Here is a 23682-nt window from a genome sequence, read left to right as displayed (position 1 = left end):
TATGAGGACATTTTGAAAGATGGAATAATGTTCTATTAGTTACTTATATGATTCATTTGGCATTGGGAAGAATAAAAATTATATATTGCTAAAAAAACCCTATTTCTCTAGGAAATTTTTAAGAAAATTAAATGCCAAGTATATTGTTAAAATAGTAAAATCATGACTCTCATACAGACATAAAAATGAACATATGTAAAAGATTTTATTTTGTTCATTAATGAGGTAACTGATGCGGTATCATTACAACCAGTTCAAAGAATAATCCAAAGAAAAGATGCAGTTATAGATCAGGATATTGAAATAAATGTGTGAGTGGAGGCAAAAATGTTTGGGGTTGGAGGAGGGAACAAGGACAGGAGGGGAAGGTTGTCCCTCCCACTGGACAAAATTCATTTGCATGTAATTAGACAAGGATAACTGAATTGTTAATCAGCTATCTACAAATTACAGAGTTGTAAAATAGCTTCTTCAGAATCAAAAGATAGGCAGAAGAGTATGATATAGGCAATGCATAGTTTTCCCTTGAAGCACATATTTTTCCCTATGACTGTCAAGAGAAATGCGATAGACCTTCTTATAAACATAGGGCATTTGTTTAAAAACTTCAGGACTAAATATTGCTTTATGTAACCTTTTATTTTATCGTTTGAGAATGAAAATTAACCTTTAGATGTTTTAGAGATGTAACACTTTTCTGATATTTATTCCCATACAATCTCCTTAACACATATCTTTTCTATTATATATCTCCCTTCCGAAGTAGCTATAAAAGGATAATAGTTAACCTGTTTTAAGTTGTCTTTCTTATATTTCAATACTTTCACTGATGACATGGTCTATTTTTTTATATTGATACTAAGTTTAACTTGACAAATATTTTCAAAGTACTGTCTTGTCTGGAAATGTTTCATTTTTCTATATGCACAGTTATACATACTAACTATAAGTGAGGAAGGGAAAAGTCTCCAGTTCAATTCCTGGTCAGGGCACATGCCTAGGTTACAGGTTTGCTCCCTGGCCAGGGTGTGTAGGAGAGGTAACCTATTGATGATCTTTCTCACATCGATGTTTCTCTTCCTCTCCTTCTCCCTCTCTTCCTCCCATCTAAAAATAAATACATTTTAAAATCGTTTTAAAAAATGTCCTCTCCTTTTACATATAAAATATTTACTAATGGCTACTCATAAAATTATTGCAAATATTAAGCAAATATTTAAAATACTAAATCTATTGAATTTTATTTCTTTCATGTTTCTGTTTTGTTTTATTTTATCATTTAGTATGAGCATCTTGTTTTATAAGGAAGATCTCTAAGGAATGTACACATAAGAACATTATACTGGAAATCAAGAAAACTAAAATCCAAGTACATTTATACTATATGAAATTGGGCTTATCTCTTGACCAAGTTGAGCCTTAGTTTTTACATCTGCAGAATAAGATTTGAATATAATAATGCTTAAATATCTTTAAGCGGGAAAAGTCTATCATTACCTGGGAATTTAATAAGTTCCTCTGTAATATTTACAACCACTTCGTTATATTGCTAAATTTACTTATGCGATACTTTCCTTCCTTCTCCCCCTCTCTCCCTACTTCCTTCCCCCCTTCTTTTCTTAGGATGTTCCAACAAAATTAGTGGCAAAAGCTGTTCCGTTGCCAATGACTGTCCGTGGGCATTGGTTTCTGAGCCCAAGAACTGAGTATACAGTAGCAGTGCAGACTGCCTCAAAACAAGTTGATGGTGATTATGTTGTGTCTGAATGGAGTGAAATTATAGAATTCTGCACAGCAGGTAAGAGAAATAGGTCCAAATAAAGAAAAAATCTTATGTAATAATTCCTGAGATGATAATTACAGAAAAGCTTTTTTTGTAATTAAAACGTGATATATATCACATAATCATAGGTACATTGCCAGTAACATTGTATAACAGAACAAACTGTTACATTGATTGGAAGGAGTTGAAGTTCTCAGCAAAACTTGGATAATGCTATTAAATTATTTCTTTGCTGCATGCATAATTCGATTTTTCAAAATGAAAGCTTTGCAAATAAAAATTTATGCAGTTTGAAAATATACTCAGCATATTTTGAGAAATATATTTTTTCTCCTTTTTTTTCCTTTTTTTTATTGACAGAAACATCCTTCTCAAATTTAGGAGAAAAGAGGCAGATCTCCATTACTGCACCTAACCAGAAATGTTACTGGATTTTCTTCACTTGAGTGCTGAAAATCTGCTTCTAATCTAGTGTCTTAGAGTGTGTGTGCTTGCCCACCTTTGCTTCATTGGAAAATACCCCCTAGCTATTTGGCTTTGGGATATCTGATGTGGAGAGCCCATTTCCTTTGATCTTAAACTGTACCTTTATATTCTCTTATATTGGAAATGTTAGCATTCACTCATTCATTTATCTATTTATTCATTCAATCAGTCAAGAAACAGATATTTATTGAGCACTTAAATAGGTGTTGAAGGGACACTAAGATGTCTCTACCTGAATGCATCTGTCATCCTCTCCTTTTGTCTCTTAGAATGGTGCTTTGTTTCCTCTTTATCTAGGTGACTGTTTCCTTAAAAATTGTAGAGCAGGGCCGAGTGCTTTACCTAAAGGAGCTTGTAGGAAATGTCTTAAAAACGATTTTTCCACTTACTGCAGGTTGCTTAGCAACTTCCCTCAGTTGAGGTATCCTTCAGATAAATCAGCTAATTTTTCCCTCACAACCTAATACTTGCATCTTACACTCAGAACTTCCTTAGGTACTGCTTTATCTCAATATTGTTTGTTGTTTCTTAATCTAAAACTGAGTATGAAACTTCTATAGATATGCTGAATGGTTGAAATTTAATTCTGCTGTTTTGATTTTATTGTTAACCTCTTTTGTTTATTCTATGAGAAAATTGCTAAGGATTGCAATGTCTTTGGTTGCTAAGAATTTCCATGTTTGAGAGCAAGGAAAATATCTCTCTGGCACCTTATTTTCTCTTATCTAAGATGTCATTTCTTATCTAAGATTAACCATTTTATGTATTACATTTATTGTCAGACTCATGTCAGAGATGCTAAAATGTTTTTAAAAATACATTTTAGAATAGATGAAATATAGTATTAATCATAGACCAGTAATCAGTAAGGAAATAGCTAAAGATTTCTATATTGCATTAATAGTGAGTAAAAAATTCTCGACATAATTTTTACTTATATTTGATGTGTGTTGGAATTAATATAGCCCCTCAATTTTTTTTTCCTGAGTTAAAATTACTGTTTGTAATCCTTGTGTTTACTTCTCTTACTGCATTTCTTTCTACTTACTTTTATTGTGCCTTCCCAAGGAGATTTGAGTAAGACACAGTAAGACATGTACACATTTTATTTGACATTGTTTGAATACACACTGTTTTCCACAGAACTGAACTAAACTGTATCATAGTATTTATATATTAAAAAGAGTTATAATTTACCATTGGAGATTAGAGAAAGGTGTGAAATATCATTTCTCTCTTTATCTTAAGAAAACTTCTGGCATTTCTACTTCGGAAATTATCTGTGTATATATATCATCTATCAGTCAATTGATACGCACACATTTACTTTCTTCTACAATCTATTTAACTACTAAAAAATATCTTTTATTTCTGTGTATATGAAGGAAAACCTTATGTCTTCTTTTATTTACAGTGATCTCCCTGCTGTTCTTTTATTTGACTACATCCTAAAATTCTTCTAAGGAAGTTATGGGGTAAATAATAAGGAAAATCCATCTTTTAAATGTGCCACAATATTTTTTTATAATTAATTTTGCATCTTCATTTCCATGAGTAAAATATATGAGGAACTTAAGTTGTTCAAAACTTGTATCAGTTTATTTAAATAATTCAGAGACTGTTTTACCTAAGCTTTATCAATAACCCCTACTCCTAAATTTTGAGAAAAATTTTATATAAATTATCTTTTAATCTGGACATCTCATTCACTTAAAATTTATTGAGCACATAGTATGTGCTATGTACTGTGCAAAGTATGGAAATAAAACAGAATGCCACAGAGTAATCTACTTTTAGCCTACTCTATGACAGATAAAACTTTGTGCTTACCCCATGATAAGTCATGATTGTCCATATATTTAGCTCTTTAAGACTCTGAGTCCTTATTTTTTAACCTGATCATCTAATTTTGCATGGTACCTTGCATATGATGTGTTCTAATCTAAATAAATGTGTGTTGAGTCAACGAAGTGGTGAGTAAACGAAACATGAGCAATTCAACTAGGTTGTTTTTATTTGAAAAGTCTTATAATCTTTATAGATGAAAATTTCTGCTCACATTCTGGTATAGGAGTTTGACAATAATCCTCAATTTCAAAACAAAAAGTTGGTGAAAAGACCAGGTTACTTTCAGAGATGCTTTATACTTTCAAAGAGTTTTATGTACCCAAAAACCATCAGCTAAAAACCAGAGACCAGTCTCTAAAATACTAACTATATAAACATTTGGCAAATCATTAAACCGTGACAAACCACAATTTCTGCATAATTGAAATGGCCATATTTAATCCACCTTGCCAACCTCATAGAGTGAGAGAGTAAATTAAATGAACATTATTATTTCTACTCCTTTAAGTTCTATTTACTGTTGATTTCAGGCTATAAGCTTTTCTTATTCCATTGATCAGCCAATTGAAGAAAAGCTTGTGTGGTGCTGATTGACATTACTTAAATCATTCAGAGTCTGTATTCCTTATTAACATTTTTGTTTCAGGATCTTTCATTTTAAATCATGAAAAAATGCAAGAGTATTCTAAAAAACAACCATAAACCATAACAAAAATATTTTTGTAGAAAGAAAAATGTCACACGAAGACCGTGTTTTTCTTGTTAAATACAATTTCCTGTTCATTAAGATGAATTTCTAAAAGTAAATTTTAATAACCTTGAATTTATTAAGTAGGCAGTTGGTACTTTTGGTAATATATTTTTAATATCACACATTTTTGTAATTTTCAGACTATTCGAAAGTTCATCTAACACAGCTGTTGGAGAAGGCAGAAGTGATTGCAGGACGGATGCTAAAATTTTCTGTTTTTTATCGTAACCAGCACAAAGAATATTTTGACTATATTCGGTAAGGATCAAAAATATGTATATATATTTATTTGCTTTATTAAATGACATTCCAAATTCTAAGTTTTCCTTGAGTCTAGTTCTGGGAAGTAGCAATTTTCGTTTTCTTTTCAAAATAGCTGATTATATTCTGATATTATTTCCCAGAATAATTAAGTAAAAAAAGTCAGATCATGGGATTTTTCCCACTTTGTTTAGATTCATATCCATAATCATTTGTAATACCAATTCCTGTCTATTTGAGTGAAAGATCTTAAACCCCTGGGATTTAAGATTGATGAGCATTTCATGTACACTTCTAATTCTCAGTAACTCAATACTTCTGTCTCATATCAACTACTAAATTTTCTCCTCTTGTGGGTCTCTGTAAGACATTAAAAATGAGAATATATGAATCAAGATGGCAGAGGAAGTGAGTAGAAGTCACACTGACCTCCTCACAGGACCAACTTGGAATTACAGCTAAATTGTGGAGAAATCACCTGGAGCAAACAACTGAACAATAGCAAGAAAGGAGCCTTGTAACCTTGGAGACAGAAGAATCAGCTTTAGTACAATCTAACTGGTAAGGAGTGCGGTAGAGACTCAAGAAGGCAGGCGGGGCGCCCATGGGTGGAAGCACCAGAATAAAATTGAAACGGCCAGTTGGATCCCCCTGAGAAGAGCGGGGTCTAAACCAGAAGTGGGGATCTCTAGCCTACAGCACCAGAGCCCAAAAAGTACACAGAAGACAGCCAGCTGTGAAAAGCGGCAGGGTTGCTCTCTGCCAGAGACAGGAGGCTGAAGATGCAAAGAACCGTTTAAAGTGCCAACGCATACATTTTTATTTGGAGCCACTTACCCTGGTCTCCAGCAAAGGTGGGAGCAGAGTGGGCTAGAGACACCTGTGGAGAGACTAGGGAAGGAGACTTTGGGAAGAGAACTGAGAGATCAGCTGGCGGGATCTTGCTGCTGACTCATCCTGCATGTGGCAGCAACCATCTTAGGCAAAGACCACTCCCCCTGAGCGGCAGCAGGATCAAAGGACCCAATAGCCCCACCCCCAGGTGGTATTTCATCCCGTCCTGTGCTTTCTAAGCCGCCTGCTGAATGCAGAGTGGCAACTGCAAATAGTAGATCCCTGGCTAAAGGGAGCGCAGAGAGGTCTGGAGACGGTTGATGAGAGATTGGGGATGGAGGCTTTGGGGAGAGAACAGAGAGACTAGCTGGCAAGATCCCAGTGCTGACTCCTCCCCCATGCCCAGCAGCTTGAGAGGACCCGGTAACCCCGCCCCCAGGAGGGACTCCGTGCCCTGAGCTGTCTAAGGCGGCTTGCTGAGTGCAGAGTGAGGAGATTAACAACTGAAGGAGAGAGCCACAGACAGTAGATTCCTGGAAGTCTCGAACAGACTGCCTAAGGTCAGACAGGGACAACATCTAACATCATCAGAGGCAGATTCAGAAAGTTAAAACAGTGGTCTCCTACCATAGAAGTTCACACCACAAAATCAGGAAATCAAGACAGATCAACTTAAGAAGTAGAGCAAAAAAGAAGAGTGTCACAAATAATGAGAAGACAAAGAAATACCCTCCACTCGAAGGGAAAGGAGGAATTCCCAAAAAGAGAACTAAATGAAATAAAGGCAAGTAAACTATCAGATAATTGAGTTCCAAACAATAGTTCTAAGGAAGCTCAATGAGCTCAGTCAGCTCAGAGAGAATTACAGAAAACTACAGGGACACTACAAGGAACTTACTGCAAACTATATCAGCATGAAAAAGGACATAGAAACTATCCATAGGAGACAAGAGGAAATGAAGAATACAATTTCTGAATTGAAGAACACAGTAGAAGGAATCAAAAGTAGGTTATATGAAGCCAGGGATCGAATCAGTGAGGTAGAGGACAAGGTAGAAAAAAGCTCCCAGAAAGAGCAAGAAAATGAAAAAAGACTCAAAAAGAATGAAGAGGTGTTGAGGGAAATGCAAGACAACCTGGAACGTAATAATATCCATATAATAGGGATACCAGAATGAGAAGAGGATAAGGAAAGGATAGAGAACCTGTTTGAAAAAGTATTGATGGAAAATTCCCTAATTTGAGGAGAGAAAAAGTCACACAAGTCCAGGAAGTGCAGAGGGTCCCATTCAAGAGGAACACAGTGAGGCCAACTCCAAGACACATTATTATTGAAATGGTAAATACCAAAGACAAACAGAGAATCCTAAAGGCAGCAAGGGAGAAAGAGGTAGTAACATATAAGGGAGCCCCGATATGGCTAGCAGCTGACTTTTCAACAAAAAACACTGCAAGCCAGAAGGGACTGGCAAGAAATATTCCATTCATGAAATCAAAGGCCTGCAACCAAGGCTGCTCTACCTAGCAAGTCTCTCAATTCAAATGGAAGGAGAAATAAGGAGTTTCCCAGACAAAAGAAGACTAAAAGAATACATCTCCGCCAAACCAGCACTGCAAAATATGCTAAAGGGACTGCTTTAAGATGAAGAAAAAGTCTATAAATACCCAGTTCCTTTCAGAGTTGCCAATACCTGATATTACCAATATTTTTTAATATGTATTAATCTCTTTGTGACAATGATGTTATTTTAATTGTTCCTTTATTATTTGTTGAAACTAAACCTGTTTTAGTATATTTCTTGCCTATTTCTATTATTTTTAAAAAGCCTTAAATGACCTTTTGGTATTCTTTATCCATTTTTTGATTAAATGTTTGTACAATTTTTCCCTAAAAAATAAACAAAAAACAAACCATTTAGCCTTTTTTAGATGTGTGGCAAATACTTTTCTGTTACTTGTCCTTGTACTTTTTTTATATGTATATTACTGTACAGTCTTAAATGTTTAATATAGTCATATTGTCAGTATTTTACTTTATACCTTCTGGGTTTGAATATTTTACTTCAGGGTAAGAAAAATATTAGTTTGTATTTTCTCATAAAACTCCTTAGATTTTACATATTGATTTTTAACTCACCTGAATATTTCTTGTATAATGTGTGAAATAGGGCTCTGTATTTGTTTTAAGTACTGGTCATCCATGCGCCTTATTTGTTGAATAAGCCTTATTTTACCCATTGATTTGAAATATCAACTTAATCATATATCACATTGTTAGATATATATGTTTGTCTCTAGAATGTGCATTATATTTCACTGATATACTAGATTATTTCTGTGCTTTGTCATGTTGGTTTAATTGCTGAGACTTTATAATGGTTTTAAATTTTTTAATATTTTATAATTAACTTTGACATTTAAAAAAATAAATAAAGTCAATCTGTATTTAAGAAAGAAAGGGAGGGAGAGAGAGTGAGAGAGATGGAACTCCTACCTTTTGTGACAACATGGATGGAACTGGAGAATATTAAGCTAAGTGAAATAAGCTAGTTGATAAAAAACAAATACCACATGATCTCACCTATAAGTGGAATCTATTCAACAAAATAAACTAACGAACAAAATAAACAACAGGCATGGAAATGTGGAGCAGACTGAAAGCAACCAGAGGGTATGGAGAAAGAAGACAATGGTGGAAAGAATGGGAAAGGACTAGACAAAGAACATGTATGAATGACCCATGGATATGGACAACATAGTGGGAATTGACTTGAGGTAGGGGTGGGATGGGTGGAGGGAGGTAAAGGGGGAAAATTTGAGACAACTGTAGTAGAATAAGCATGATTTATAAATTTAAAAAAAAAGAAATAAAATAAGAATGGGTCGAGAGTGAATAAAGAAGCCACACAATCTTAAAGGGCATAGACTGGAGTTGACTATGAGGTATGGTGTGTAAGGGGAAGCCATGCAGTTGAGTAAGAGCATGCCACGAGGTCTAGAGTAAGAAGAAGGCCATGATGGAACTGTGTCGGGATCCACTAAGCCAAGCACTGATGGGTGAGGGATGCTTGGAGCTGAACTGTGACTGGGAATGCTGAGCTGCAGATTTCTGCTTTTCTGAAAGTTGGTACCTCTGACTGGCATATTCTGAAACTGGCTGGGTTTGGCAAAGGAAGGAAGGATTATGTGTTTTGGGGTGTTTTAAAGAGAGTGGGACTTATCAGCAGAAATCTGCCATTATTCTAAATCTGTATAACCTTTAAATAAACAACTCCTTTCCTTTTTCACCAAAAAAAAAAAAAAAAGAGAGAGAGAGAGAATATAAAAGAGTGATTATTTCCTGAAATATTATGGTAAATAAGGTGGGGTTTTCAGATTTATGCCTAATTGGAAATCTCTCAGCCATTATCTTGAATTAATTATTCATGAGGACAGTCTCCTTTGTTTACTTTTGAATTCTTGTGTTTGGCTAGTATTTCTGACATAGCCCATGTTTACCCCTGAGAGCAGTTTTCTAGAATTCAAAAGAATTTTAAGCAACAGGTAGTTTCAATACTTAAAGCCCTTTCGTATTTGTAGGAGAAAATGTCAGAAGAGTACATAGGCAAACGTGTTTCTTAAAGTGAAATTAGGTATTTTAAAATAGTAAATCCTACATAGGTTCTAAAACTTTTAACTTATACTTACATATTATAGTAATCTATATAATTTATTTTTAAAAGCCTTGGTTTCATTTTAATTCTTAAGTTGACAGGATTGTATATGAAAAAAAATTAGGAGACATTGTTTGTTTCATACCACCCTAGTTTTTCTTAAATCAAGATCATGGTTCCAGATTTAAATCAGCTCTAAGCTGTGGAAATGCAAAAAAAAAATCATAGAAAAATGAATTTAGGTGACTTTGCTGTTCAAAGGAGGTATTTTGCAGTATCCTATGTTTTTATATATTTTGATGGCAAAAAACATTCCTGACTTCTGTTTGAATATTCTATGAGTATAGACTTTAGTTCATAACTCTTTCAGCTGGTAAATTTTCTGCCTTTTAGTCTCTATAACTCATGGTGGATGCCATTCACTTAAAGAGTACAAAATCAGAGATACAACACAAATTATACCTGTCAACTGTTGAATGGAAATGACCATACATACTCACCAAGAGAAGTATTTTTATTTTTGTTAAGCATGAAATTTGAAAATAAAAAATATTCACTATTGCTGTTTTTTTTTAAATAAGAAACATAGCAATAGATTAAATAAATACATTTTTGGTATTAGGTTTAGGCTCCTGGAATACTGCCAATTCCTATGTTAGGTGGCCACTGGAGGTCAGTATTTCTCTGATTTTCTTTGGTCTTTGGGTGGGAACTAGCCTTCTGTTTTCAGATCCTTAGATATAAAACTGGCTTCATCTGATTCCAAAAATTCTTCCAAGAAGAAATAGAGAATGGAAAATGCAAAAAATTATTGCATGTATTGTATATATAGTTATTTCAATCTACTAGGGAGAAAGATGTATTTACTAATAAGGAAATTTATTTCTGTTAGATTGTGCATGGTAGTTGTAAAATTCATGTAAACTAGTTTGTTTTTTTCTGACCAAAACATTATGTTAAAGAACTCCAAGGTTAAAGAACTCCTTTCCTTAGGGTCAAAACTAGAACTTAGCCACCTGCAGGTAATATCAAAGATGTCTTCTCCGTGATGTGATATAGGATGAGCACTGAGGCTTTCAATAGTAGAAAGTTGACTTTTAGGTCCATCACCATTCAAATCTATAAATCAGTAGCTTTACCACTATTATACCAAGTATTGACCATTTCTTTTCTCTTGCAGAGAACATCATGGTAATGCTATGCAGCCTTCTGTCAAGGATAATAGTGGTAGCCATGGCTCTCCTATTAGTGGAAAATTAGAAGGCATCTTCTTCAGCTGCAGCACTGAATTCAATACTGGGAAGCCACCCCAGGATTCACCTTATGGAAGATACAGGTTTGAGATTGCAGCAGAGAAACTTTTTAACCCCAATACTAACTTATACTTTGGGGATTTCTACTGTATGTACACTGCTTATCATTATGTGATTCTTGTTATTGCCCCTGTGGGATCACCAGGAGATGAATTTTGTAAGCAGCGCCTTCCTCAGCTAAATTCCAAGGATAATAAATTTTTGACCTGCACAGAAGAAGATGGGGTGCTGGTTTACCACCATGCCCAGGATGTCATTTTAGAAGTCATTTACACTGACCCTGTGGATCTTTCTCTGGGCACCGTGGCAGAAATCACTGGTCATCAGCTCATGAGTTTGTCTACAGCAAATGCAAAGAAAGATCCCAGCTGCAAAACCTGTAATATCAGTGTTGGACGTTAATGCCCCCTTTTCTTACTTTTCTTCAGTCCCTTTCCTTCCCTTGGGAGCATTGATCATCTGTTCTCCATTTTCATTACCAGATGTTTTTCACTGAAGCATGCACATGCCGCTATCACCAAAAGCAAACTGCCAGTTTTCAAATTTCATTAAGAGTCGTTTTAGTGTTTCCTATTCCCTACCATTCCCACTACTTTCTATGATGAGATATCCTGTTCTCCTGACACTTTATTGCCTAGATGCTGCAATGTTTTTATTTTTTCTTTATGCCAAACATAACAAAAACAATTATATAAACCGCTTTAGCAAAATACAGAATAACGGCTTATAAATGGTGTTTAAATATGCATTCATTTTAATCTAATGAACAAATATTGGGATAACTCCAAACCGCATGAAGGGTGTAATTGCAGCATGAGTTAAATCTTGAAGCCTAGAATTGTCAGCACTTCCAACTTGTTGTTTGACAGTGTTATTTATGTTATTTATATTAGCTAACAGGAAAGAACTACTGTGTTTCAACATAATAAATATAATAGAAAAATATTTTATTTGTATTGTATAAAATATTTACAATCATATAGAATATATAGTTACATTTTAATAGCAATTGTATACATGTCACGAAACCATTTCCCTTATCAAAGATGTAGTTTGTAAACCTCAAATAGTTGTGTATCTGTCCTGTTACAAGTAGATGACTTTAATTAAACAAATTTATGAAGGACATTATTCTGATTCATAAAAGTTATAAAATATCAGGTAAATACAGCAAAAACAATAAGCCTCTGAAATAGTCAATATTCTTCTCATCCAGACTACATGAAAATGTGAATTTGCTCAACATCATGCTTAAATATTACAGAAAATAGAAATACAAACATGGCTGGTAAAGAGAAAATGTCGACCTTATTTTTACAAAAGCAAAAACAATAAACATGTGTTTTAGTACAAAGTAACACAAAACAATATACACTAAAGTTGATGAAGCAAAATAGTCTGGCTTTTTTTCCAAGGAGTCATAGCAAACAATTTTCAAATCTTTCATTTTGTACAGAATGAAGAATAACTACAGCTCATGAGAAAACTCTTTAACTTTACAAAGTATAGACCTTGGAACATTAAGAAAAATGCATATTCCCAATGGAAAAATAGTTATATAATCTTAGTTATAGTAAACAAAAAGATTAGCAATCATAACTATGATCACATTAGATATATACTGCAGACACTTATCTATCCAAAATACCTATTTTCAAATTTTAATACAATATTTTATTTTAATATAAACATCTGTCAATCATAGACAAAGATAATTCACAAAGTACATGCTATCAGAATGAACTTTGGTAATCAGAAATGTAAAATTTCAATTAACATAAAATAATGTGCTATTTTTATATAGAAATAAAAAATTAGTGACACATTTTAGTATATTTTAGGGTACTGAACACCTAGCAGACATAGGGGACAAGGTAGTAAATTTTTTTAACACTTAAAAATCTATTAGAAGTTTCAAATAAGTTACATTCTTACTATCTGTATTCCTTCCTACCTAAAAAGCAGAGTTTCTTTCCCCCCTCTCATTGATTTTTAAAAATCATGCTTTCCATACATCAGCATAAGCAATCTTTGGGCACTAGGCTGTCCCTAACAAGTGGCCCATTAAACAACTGAATGCTATGTGTTATTTAGCTTTGATAAAATATTAGGTGTTTTCTGAAATATATTGACTGTGAGTTTTCTCCTTGGCATAGGATAAATTGAATTTTATTTTTCTAATTGTTCTGTTACATATTGTATCCCCCCCCCACACTTAAATCTCTCTTTATCATTTATAATTATATTTGCCATCCCTTAAAAACAGCTAATACTACCACTAAAGTGCTTCAGTTTTCGGTATGTCAGAACTACTTACTCAGCAAGAATGGCAGAGAAAAATAAACTTTATCTTGAATGAAAGTGATCACAAACATTTCTTGAACCTCAGATTGTTTTGGCCATATCTTGCTTGCTGATTAGGACCTCTAGTAGTCTCAGTTTGGCTTTTATGTGCTTGTATTCATAGTACTCATCTGCCATGGGTATCCTATCTTCCTTTTGTGGACTTCTGCAAAATAGAAAATACCATCTGTTTGTTCACACTGAATCAAGTAATTAAAAATCCTTTCATTATTCTTACTTGAGAATCTATGGGATAGCACTTTCCACTTGGTTTTGCATCATGTCTTTTTTGTCTTCCCTTTCACCTTCACTCACTCCCTCTTCCATGTATTATTACATTTCTATTCATTCAGAGTCCTTTTAGTGTTTCCTTTAAGAACTTGAATGTTGCATGTGTTTTGCCAATATATAGTCCAGTGCAGAGACATATAACAATAGGGCAATGAATAGCCTAAGAAAAAAAACAAACACCAGAACCCTCAAGGCATTCCTTGTCTACTCTTTCTCCCATTATCCATTCCACAGGTCCATGCCTGTACAGAATGTTACACTTTATAGTCATAGTTGTTAAAAATACCAAGTAAATGTACTGCATAAATCATGCTAACAAAAATAATTTGTAAGTTTACAAGTTAGTGAAGGAAAAAAGCTCAATGGCTACCTTACAGACATGAAATATTTCCAAGTTTTCTTGTAATTGTATATAGAATCACTGAGAAGTTCTTTGATTTAAGTAATTTATGAGTCTAAACTTCAGTGATTCTTTCGGTACACTGATTCTGCTAAGACTAGACATATGATAATGCATAAATTTATATACATATGCATTCTAACTACTACATGTTCTTACCATTTACTTTGAATAAAAATTGGGTACCATCTGCCATTAAAACCATTTGCCTTCCCACAAAAATATGTTGCCAGGACATGTTCCCTAAAGAGCAATAATTGCTTCAGGATCTCAGAAGATTCTTATTTCCTTGATTGATAAGATGGCCAATTACTTTGAAAGCATTTCCACCCATGACTTTGAAATAAAAGGGGAAGAGAACATAGATGAAGCACTGCAATTGCTACTGAATATAAAAACAAATACTCTTCAATATTAGTATGGCTGAAAATGGGTAAATAGCAAACATTTAATGTTTTACCTATACCCAGTACTGATAAAGATATATTTATACCTCTTACAAATAAAAAAACTAATCCCTAAAAATGTAGTTATTTACTTGCATTGCACCACTATACACTGCCCTGCAATTTCTAGTACAGAACTCAGAACTGTACTCAAAATCTATAGATGGTTCCTCTTAAATGTCTAAATAATACAATTCCTTTGCCTCCATTCTGTATTATGGGCCAAATTTATCATATCTGGTGTCTAAATACCACCTTAACTTTTGTAAACATATCTAACTGAAGAAATGATCTAATTTATAGGAAAACATGAATTGAATAATTGCTTATGTAACTTTTCCCTGGTCCTGCATTCTCCATTTGGGCTAATAAACAAGAGTGCATTGGTCAGAATGGAAAGCTTTGCTAGTATTTCCTGAAGCAGTTTCCTCATTACAGAAAACATGCTTAAAGTGTTTATTAGCATAGTTGCTGGCTCATAATTGTTAATAATGTCAAATCTATATGATTATGCCTCTTACATAGTAAATATTACAAGCACATTTATAGTACCTTAAAATTTCTAGTCATCTATTTGCATGGTTATTTTACTTTATGGATAGTTAGACCTTCACAATAAAATGTCTTATGAAAACAAGATTAAGATCCATATTTTGTATCCATTCAACTAATTGATTTTATTTGTATTATATCACCACTTTTGCATTTAGTTTAAGTATATTACCACAAGAGGGCAAACAACCTCAGTCAAACAGGCTTGTCCGAAGTGGGTTCAGGACTCACAGGTGCAGCAGAATACTATATGCAGAACATAACTAACTTTCTTGTATGTCAGAAGTTATACCAAATACCACTGCAGATCCATTAGGCAGGACCACTAGTACACTGGGAATTTCTCAACCTCTTTTAAATAGACTACCAGGTTTATATAGGTAAAAATGTAAGTATAAAAATTGAGTGGAAATTTTAAAAAGAAAACAATGGAAATGGAAACAAAAAACAAACTTATATTCTAAGTTTATCAGCCACATGACATACTAGATTAGTTAACATCAGCATTAAAAGTAAGTAACTTGGGCTTGTAACAATCAACTGGTAAGGAAGATCCAAGCAGAAAACTAGGTTGGTTACATCTGTATTTGCTGAATACAAAATGTTTCTGACTCAGTAGTTCCAACTTTAGTGAACATCCCTGAAGGACTGTAATGGAAACACTAAGACTAAAAGGCGAGTAGACCGAAGCATTAAAAATGCTTTAGAAAATAATCTCTCTCCATCGGGGCACCTACATTCTGCTGAAATGAAAGCAGTTTAGGAAAGGCAGATGTGTAAATGGAAAGGAATACTGAGAAGTCTGTGCATCACTGACTCCCACCTCTGCCAGCTTAGTAACTTTGTAACTGTGGGAAAAATTGTAACCCTTATTATTATTTTTTTTAAGACTGATGTCCGTATGACAGGTATAACTTCCCAAAGTATTCCAGGAAGTCCAGTCATTTTATCAGGATAGCTAATTGATCTGTTACTGTCCCTTCCAGAAGTAGACCATTAACCTTTATATATAATTTTGTTGACTCTGCACCAAAACTTAGAGGAAACTAATGGAGTTCATAATGAAGACACTTTGGGTGCACTGGGTTGACATAGAAAAGAGGACAAGTAGAGAATTTAGCCAAACATTTATTGAAGGGATAGAAACAATAGCTATGAACTTTTGACCAAATCCTGAAGAAATTAATTAAAGACATCCTGAAATTTAAAGGATATATTTAAAGTAAAAGAGGAATTATTTAATAAAATAGAGAATAACATGTGGAACTAAGTAACCAAGAACAAAGACGTTATATGGGTTGAAAAATAGGGTCTTTTAAATGTTTAGCTAAATTCAGTAGTTATATTTATTAATTAAAGTTGGGATTTTTGAAGGTCATTTTTTATTTTTTAAACTTTGAGGTCATACTTGATAGCCACAACCTTCCATAAAACATACTCAATAGTGGCATTATCAGAATGTTGCATTAGATGAATCCTGGGGCCTAAGTCACTGTGGCAATTGTTTGTATCTTGTATAAAGTCACTGTTCCTCAAAAATTCTAGGTCATTCTTAACAATTTATTCCCTAGAAAATATTAACCTAAAATATTCCTCTGTGCACACTTACCTTCCCGTTTGTTTAAAAAATTGTTCTTCAAATTCTCTTAAGGCTTTCCGGAGTCTCTTCTTGTCAGCCCTAGTTTCTCGGAGATGGTCAAGCAGCACAGGCCTGTATCAGGTAAAATATATATTTGCTATAATTGAGAGATCATCATGAATAGATTTATCTATTTAGCAAAAATATATTCTGATACAGAAGTGTTTGGCCTAAAATGATGTCTTTGGATCAGCAGGGCACATGTAGAGCCAGACCATACAGGTGCACATAAGCAGAGCAAATGACTTGATGAACACAATGTCATAGGAAAGGAGGAGAACGACAACGGATGGGAGGCAAATGAAGTCCATTAAAAATGTGATGAAGGTAAAGCCCATAAGAATGAATGAGGGAGAAAGATATTTTGAAGGAATACTCATCAGTATTTGGTTGGAGACTGAAGAGGAAAAGATTTTAAAGAAAATTCTATCCCTAATCTAGAGTACGGGGAGAATGGCAAAACCCTTAGGAATGAAATGAGGACCCAATAGAAAGCTAAACTGTGAATTCTGCCCACTTCATTCTAAGACAAGAGAGGAATGTCAGTACTTTAGAGCAGGAAATTTTATCTTGGGAACTTGTGTGGGGTTTCAGAAACTCTAAAAAAGAAAAAAATGGTGCCATTGCTTTCAAAAAATGTCTAGCACCCAAAGTAAGTTAAGAACAGCTGCTTTATAACAACTAACCAACTAATCAACAAATAAAGGAAAGTGGGGAGGAAGAGAGGGCAAAATTAAAGGAAGGGAAGGAGAAAGGAAAACTGATTTTCTGCTTCCAAACAGGTCACTCATCTGTGAGCTGAAATCGACATACCAACTGATTCTACAAGCATGCTAAAATCTCAACTGACAATTTAGTCTTTGATCTCACCTCATATTTGTAGGGATTCCACCCCTATCTTGGGGCATATACTTACCACACTACTATACATGTTAAAGAAAATCTCATAATTTGGCCTGTAATATGCAAATTAAAGGGAGACCAAATGATCAAGAGGAATGCCAGCTACTAAACAATGATAATGATTACAGTAATGAAAACCAAATAGCTCCAGACTGAAGAGCCATTAGGAGACAAAAGAGGCTCGTTTACTTATGGCTGTGGGAATTCTCAATCTGGAGAAACCATCTTATCTAAATGGAACAGAATATGATAAAGGCCCTGACAACTACTGACCCACAGAAGGTATCTCAATTCTTGGTCCAGTATTTTAAAAGGCCAAGAGCTAGACTGGTGCCAGGCCCTAGTGAAAAGATGTACAACTGTAGCAAACTGAACATTAGAATTTATGGCATCTTTAGGATCTTATTGGGAGACTTGGTTCCTCATGGTATTATCTTCTCTATTCTCCAGTTAAGAAAAAACCACTTTATGCTTTCAAGGTTGCTACTCTCTGGTTGATAACATTTTTTACATAGTCTAATAGTACTTCTGAATTTTGTATGTACATATAAAGTATCACAGATGGTTAAAGGTGATTCCACACTTAGGATTCACACTCACATGGTAGCCTCATGTAAATTGGACATTGAGAGGGCTGGTGGTTTGATTTCTCTCTTTTCTTCTGGTAGCAGGACCCTTACAGGCTCAGTCTCATTAGAGCAGGTAAAGTGATCACAACCAGCAATGTGAGATAATGGATTTGGCAAAGAAGGCTGTTGGCTTCCCTGTGGACAGTCTTCATCCGAGTCCTCTTCCTCCTGCTTATTGTAGGCAGAGAGAAATAAAGTCACAAAATGCTCAGTGCCCCTTGAGGAAGCAAAAACAGGAAGAGGAACTATAAATACATACCATGTAAACAGTAGGTGACCCCTATGCCTACTGAGAACCGAAAAGGAAAGAATAAGGGGGAATTCTTCCTCAGTTGCATCAAAAAGCTTACAGAAGTTAAAGGGCAAAGAAATACCCATACTGGGCTAAAATGCACACCAAATTCATCTCTGTTTGCTGGGCCAAAAAAGGCATAGATATCCAAGATGTGGTACAGCCTGGGCTGCACTGCCTAGGAGTTCCTCCCTTTTACCCTGACCGCCTGGGCCGCAGCTTCATGACAGCTACATGGGTTAGGATGCATCCAGAAATACCCTAAGTCAGATCCTGGTGTGGGCCACAATCAAATACAGAGAATACTCAGAAAATTGAAAAATTCAGGGAAGAGTTCTATGAAGGCCAAAGCAAAATGGAGATATTCCTTAACCTGTTCTGGTAATGTTTATCATAACCAAAAGACTTTTTTTGCAAGGAAATCTGAAAATCATGCCCCATTTTAAATTATACTTAATGGGAAAATTTCTAAGATTATGAATTGCTATTGTCTTTGTCTTTAAAATTGTGGAAGTATAAATGTACTCAAGTATACTTAAATTTATACTTGTTAATATTTATTCCTTTTTATATTGATGTCTTGAGCAAGTGACTGTTTGAATATTGATGGAGTAGGACTTGTGGTGCTTTTCTAGTTGTACTCCCGTAAATTATTCTTTATTAAAAAGTAGTCTAACTCAATTTCAGTAGTCATATTTTCTATTGAAATGAATTGACATATCTTATACAGCGATGGTCAAATGTTACTGAAAACAAATGTTGCATTATATCAGGTTATATACTGTCAATTTTCTTATTAAATGAGAAAAATTAACTAACACATTGAATAGAAAGGCTGTGTAGCTGTGTTGTAAATTAGGTAATTCCAAACTGAAGTCCATGGTTTGTTCGCATCCAACCAAAGGAAGCAAATGTTAAAACTGGCTTCAAAAATACAATTGCCATAGATTCCTGTTTCATAATAGTTTCAATCATCAGCCACACTGTTAAGTAGAGTATTGGGGTTGAGGGAGACCAGAGTTCTACTTTTTGAAAACAACCACCAAGAAAGCTCCTTTATATCTTTCACAGTGCTGCTTCCCTAACTAACCATAAATACAAAGCATAGGTACAGGTTTCTAGTTTATGAAAGCATCTTGACTTACAATTGTTGGAATCAGGGAAGGTGTTGACAAGATTTGCTTGATAATTCTGCATCGATCATAAAGAGGCTTTATGAGGTTCTTGTCTTGCTTAATTACCTGAAAAGACATGAAATTAATTACTGTTCCTTTCTCACATATTTTTAGCAGGCCAAAAAATTAAAAGGCTTTGAATCCTCAAAGTAAGGGATTATAATAATATAATGCAACAGTAATTAGAAAAGGGGAAATCATTTATAAGATACTGTATAAAGCACATGCCAATTTTCTCCTAGGATAAGTTTCTTAAAGGGTAGGTCCATGTTTAGAAAAATGTTTTTAAAGCTTTTCGAAGGAATCCTCAATGTGTAAATTTTAAGGAACCTGTTCTTTAATTACTTCTTTATTTTTTTTAAATGTGTAATCAAGACCTATTAATTTCTCTTCTGAAACATGTTTCATATGGACTTCCGTGGTTATATTTACAAACAGCAACCTCGCTCAGGTCTTCTTCACTACATGCTTGCATTATATATAGCTTACTGGCTAGCTCTGACATCAAAACTATTTTGGATTTAATATAACCCTGATACCAAAACCTGGCAAGGATAACACAAAGTAAGAAAACTACGGACCAATATCTCTGGTGAATACAGATGTAAAAATCTTACAAAATAGTAGCAAATTGGATCCAACGGTATATTTAAAAAGTAATGCAACACAATCAAGTAGGGTTCATCCCAGGGGCACAAGGATGATTCAACATATGCAAATCGATCAATGTGATACACTCCATTAACAAAACAAAGGATAAAATTCTATGATCTTATCAGTGGATGCAGAAAAAAACATTAGATAAGATACATCTATTCATGATTAAAACACTCAATAAAATCGGCACAGAAGGAAAGTACCTCAACATAATAAAGGCCATATATGACAAACCCTCAGCTAATATCATACTCAATGGCAAAAAAACAAAGCTTTTCCTCTAAAATCAGGGACAAGACAGGATGTCTACTTTCACTACTTCTATTCAGTATGGTTCTGGAAGTCCCAGCCAGAGCAACCAGGAAAGAGAAAGAAAGAAAAAGCCTCCAAATTGGGAACGAAGAAGTAAAAGTCACTTTTTACCGATGACATGATTTTATATATATAGAAAACCCTAACGACTACACCAAAATGCTACTAGGAACAATAAACAAATAGAGTAAAGTTGTAGGATACAAAAATCAATGTACAGAGGTCCACTGTACTCCTATGTACTAAGAATAAAATTTCAGAAAAAAATTAAAAAACAATTCCTTTTCCAATTGTAACAAAAAGTATACAATACCTAAGGAATAAGCAAAGGATGTGAAGGACTTATATACCGAAAACTACAAAACATTATTAAAAGAGATTTACAAAGACACAATGAGGCCATGGCTGGGTAGCTCAGTTTGTTACAGCATCAGTGCTGCTATGCTATGGTTGCAAGTTTGATCTCTCATCAGAGCACACACAAGAAGCAATCAATGGATGTATAAATAAGTAGAACAACAAATTGATGTCTTTCTCTTTCTCAAAACAATTTTTAAAAAGACACAATGAAATGGAAATATATTCTGTGTTCATAGATTAGAAGAATCAACATAGCTAGAATGTCCATATTACAAAAAGCAATGTACAGATTTAATGGAATCCCCATGAAAACCCCAATATCATTTTTTAAAGAAACAGAACAAGAAATCAGATTTGTATAGAACCACAGAAGACCCTGCATAGCCAAAGGAATCCTGAGAAAAAGAACAAAGCCAGAGGTATCACACTACCTGACTTCAAATTATACTACAGAGCAACAATAATCAAAACTGTGATATTGACAGAAAAACACAGACCCAATGGAACAGAATTGAGAGCCCAGAAATAAAACCACATGTATATATGCAAATTATTTTTGACAAAGGAACCAAAAACACACAATGGAGAAAACAAAACCTCTTCAATATATGGTGCTGGGAAAATTGGAAAGCCACATACAAAAGAGTAAAACTAGACTACAGTTTGTCCTCATGTACAAAAACTAACTCAGAATGGATCAAGACCTAAATATAAGATCTGAAACAATAAATTACATACAAGAAAACACAGGTACTAAACTTATGGACCTTGGGCTTAAGATTTTATGAATTTGACCTCAAAAGCAAGTAAAATAAAGGCAAAAATAAATGAATGGGACTATATCAAAGTAAAAAGCTTCTGCACAGCAAAAGAAACTGCCAACAAATCAAAAAGGCAACCAAATTAGTGTAATATGATATTGGCAAACAACAGCTTTGGCAAGGGGTTAATATCTAAAATAAATAAAGAACTCATACAACTTAACATCAAACAAAAAATTCAATTAAAATATAAGCAGAGGACCTGAATAGACACTTCACAAGAAGATATACAAATGGCCAACAGATATGTGAAAAGGTGCTTGACTTCACTAGCTATTAGGGAAATGCAAATCAAAACTACAATGAGATACTACCTCATGCCTGTTAGAATGGCTATTATCAACAAGACAAGTAATAAGTGTTGGAGAGGTTGTGGAGAAAAAGGAACTCTCATTCATTGCTGGTGGGAAGGGAAACTGGTACAGACATTATGGAAAACAGTGTGGTGATTCCTCAGAAAATTAAGAATAGAATTACCATATAACCCAGTAATCTCTTTTCTGGGTAGCTACCAAACAAACTTGAAAACATTTACTCGCAAAGATATATACACTCCTATGTTCATTGCAGCACTATTTGCAGTGACTAAGACATGGAAACAACCAAAGGATACTTCAATAGATGATTGGATAAAGAAGATGTGGTACATATACTCAAATACCATGGAAATATTACTCAGCCATAAGAAAACATGAAATATTGCCATTGGCAACAACATGGATGGACCTTGAGAATACCATGCTAAGTGAAATAAGTCAGCCAGAAAAAGCTAATAGCCATATGATTTCACTCATGGGGTATATAAAATTGAAACTCATAGACACAGACATCAGTATGGTGGTCACCAGAGGGAAGGGGGTTGGAGGTAGTAAAGGGTAAAGGGAGCCAAATACATGGTGATGGAAGATGATTTGACATTGGTGGTGGGCATATGATGCAATAATGGATCATGTATCATGGAAACCTACACTTGAGACCTATATTACTTATTAACGAATGTCACCCCAATAAATTGAATAGAAAACAAAAAATAAAATGTATTAAAGGGATGAAAAGTGGGATCTAATAAGAAAATCTCAAATGCTAATGAGCTCACTGAGGAGTCAAAAATGAAACTAGCTACCTTGAAAATTTACAATCCTCTCTTTGGTTCTATTTTGGCTTCTGAACTCCTTCTTAGGACCCGCTTTATAACCGAGTAGCCACTTCATGGTTTACTATTCTAAAGTTCTCCCAGGAACAATACTGCAAACTTTAGATGCTGAGACCTACATGCTAGTACAGATGTTCTCTATTTAAAGAGCCTAACTTTAGCCCACTGCAGAGATTAGGTTTATTTGAAGGGGTGTCTGACACTTACTAAATTGTTCAACAAGTAACTATTTTAAATAATGAACATAAGTTGCCATTTAAATAAAGATGAAATCTAAAGAACTCATAGATTTTTCTTTGATCTTCAGACTCTCATTTACATGTGCCTGTTCTACTTAGATACCCAGTTTGCCCAGGACCGAAGCATTTTGTAGGACATGGAATTTTCAGTGCTAAAACCAGCAAAGTCCAGGGAAACCTGCAATGCTTGGTCATCCTACTCATCAAAGATCTTAAAATTAACATGTCTCAGACAAGCCTATGGAATTTTCACTTCCACTCCTAATGACCCATCACCACCTCAGGTGCTTCCTTTCCTTCCCTTCCCTTTCTCCCACTCAGTAATTCAGCATGTCCTTTTGCTTCTTTATCCAAAATACATTTTGAATATGTCTATTTCTTTTCATCTCCAAGGATACCATGCTAGTCCAAGTCACCTGTTTCATCCTCCTTCTTCCACTCTTTTCTATGATTTATTCCCCACAAAGCAATCAGAAAGATTGTTTAAATGTAAATCACACCAAGTCATTTTCCTGCTTACAACCACTCAACAGCTTCCCAA

At 34.4% G+C, this 23682-nt stretch overlaps 2 protein-coding genes across 5 annotated transcripts in view; one reads left to right on the top strand and one right to left on the bottom strand.

Moving 5' to 3' along the window:
• Positions 1-11331, top strand: part of PHYHIPL (phytanoyl-CoA 2-hydroxylase interacting protein like) — a 44454-nt gene extending 33123 nt beyond the window's left edge. Inside the window, exons 3-5 of the mRNA XM_054572761.1 lie at positions 1624-1798; positions 5009-5126; positions 10797-11331. Coding sequence (XP_054428736.1) covers positions 1624-1798; positions 5009-5126; positions 10797-11331 — 828 coding nt within the window. The remainder of the gene's footprint in view (positions 1-1623; positions 1799-5008; positions 5127-10796) is intronic.
• FAM13C (family with sequence similarity 13 member C) overlaps positions 10647-23682 on the bottom strand; it is a 121091-nt gene continuing 108055 nt past the window's right edge. For 3 of the 4 annotated variants that reach the window (XM_054572760.1, XM_054572759.1, XM_054572758.1), the window contains 4 exons: positions 19570-19665; positions 18104-18303; positions 16571-16672; positions 10649-13438 (listed from right to left, as the gene is read on the bottom strand). In XM_054572760.1, coding sequence (XP_054428735.1) covers positions 13315-13438; positions 16571-16672; positions 18104-18303; positions 19570-19665 — 522 coding nt within the window. In that variant the 3' untranslated portion in view covers positions 10649-13314. Of the gene's footprint in view, positions 13439-16570; positions 16673-18103; positions 18304-19569; positions 19666-23682 lie in introns of all 4 variants that reach the window. The other variant, XM_054572757.1, reaches the window with a different exon arrangement.

This window comes from Pteronotus mesoamericanus, unplaced genomic scaffold (assembly GCF_021234165.1).
Source record: "Pteronotus mesoamericanus isolate MK-2021 breed Mesoamerican mustached bat unplaced genomic scaffold, CSHL_Meso_final contig_24, whole genome shotgun sequence".
NCBI classification, from domain to species: Eukaryota; Metazoa; Chordata; class Mammalia; order Chiroptera; family Mormoopidae; genus Pteronotus; species Pteronotus mesoamericanus.
Note: the sequence above shows the minus strand (reverse complement) of the source record. Positions and strands in the feature narration are given on the sequence as shown.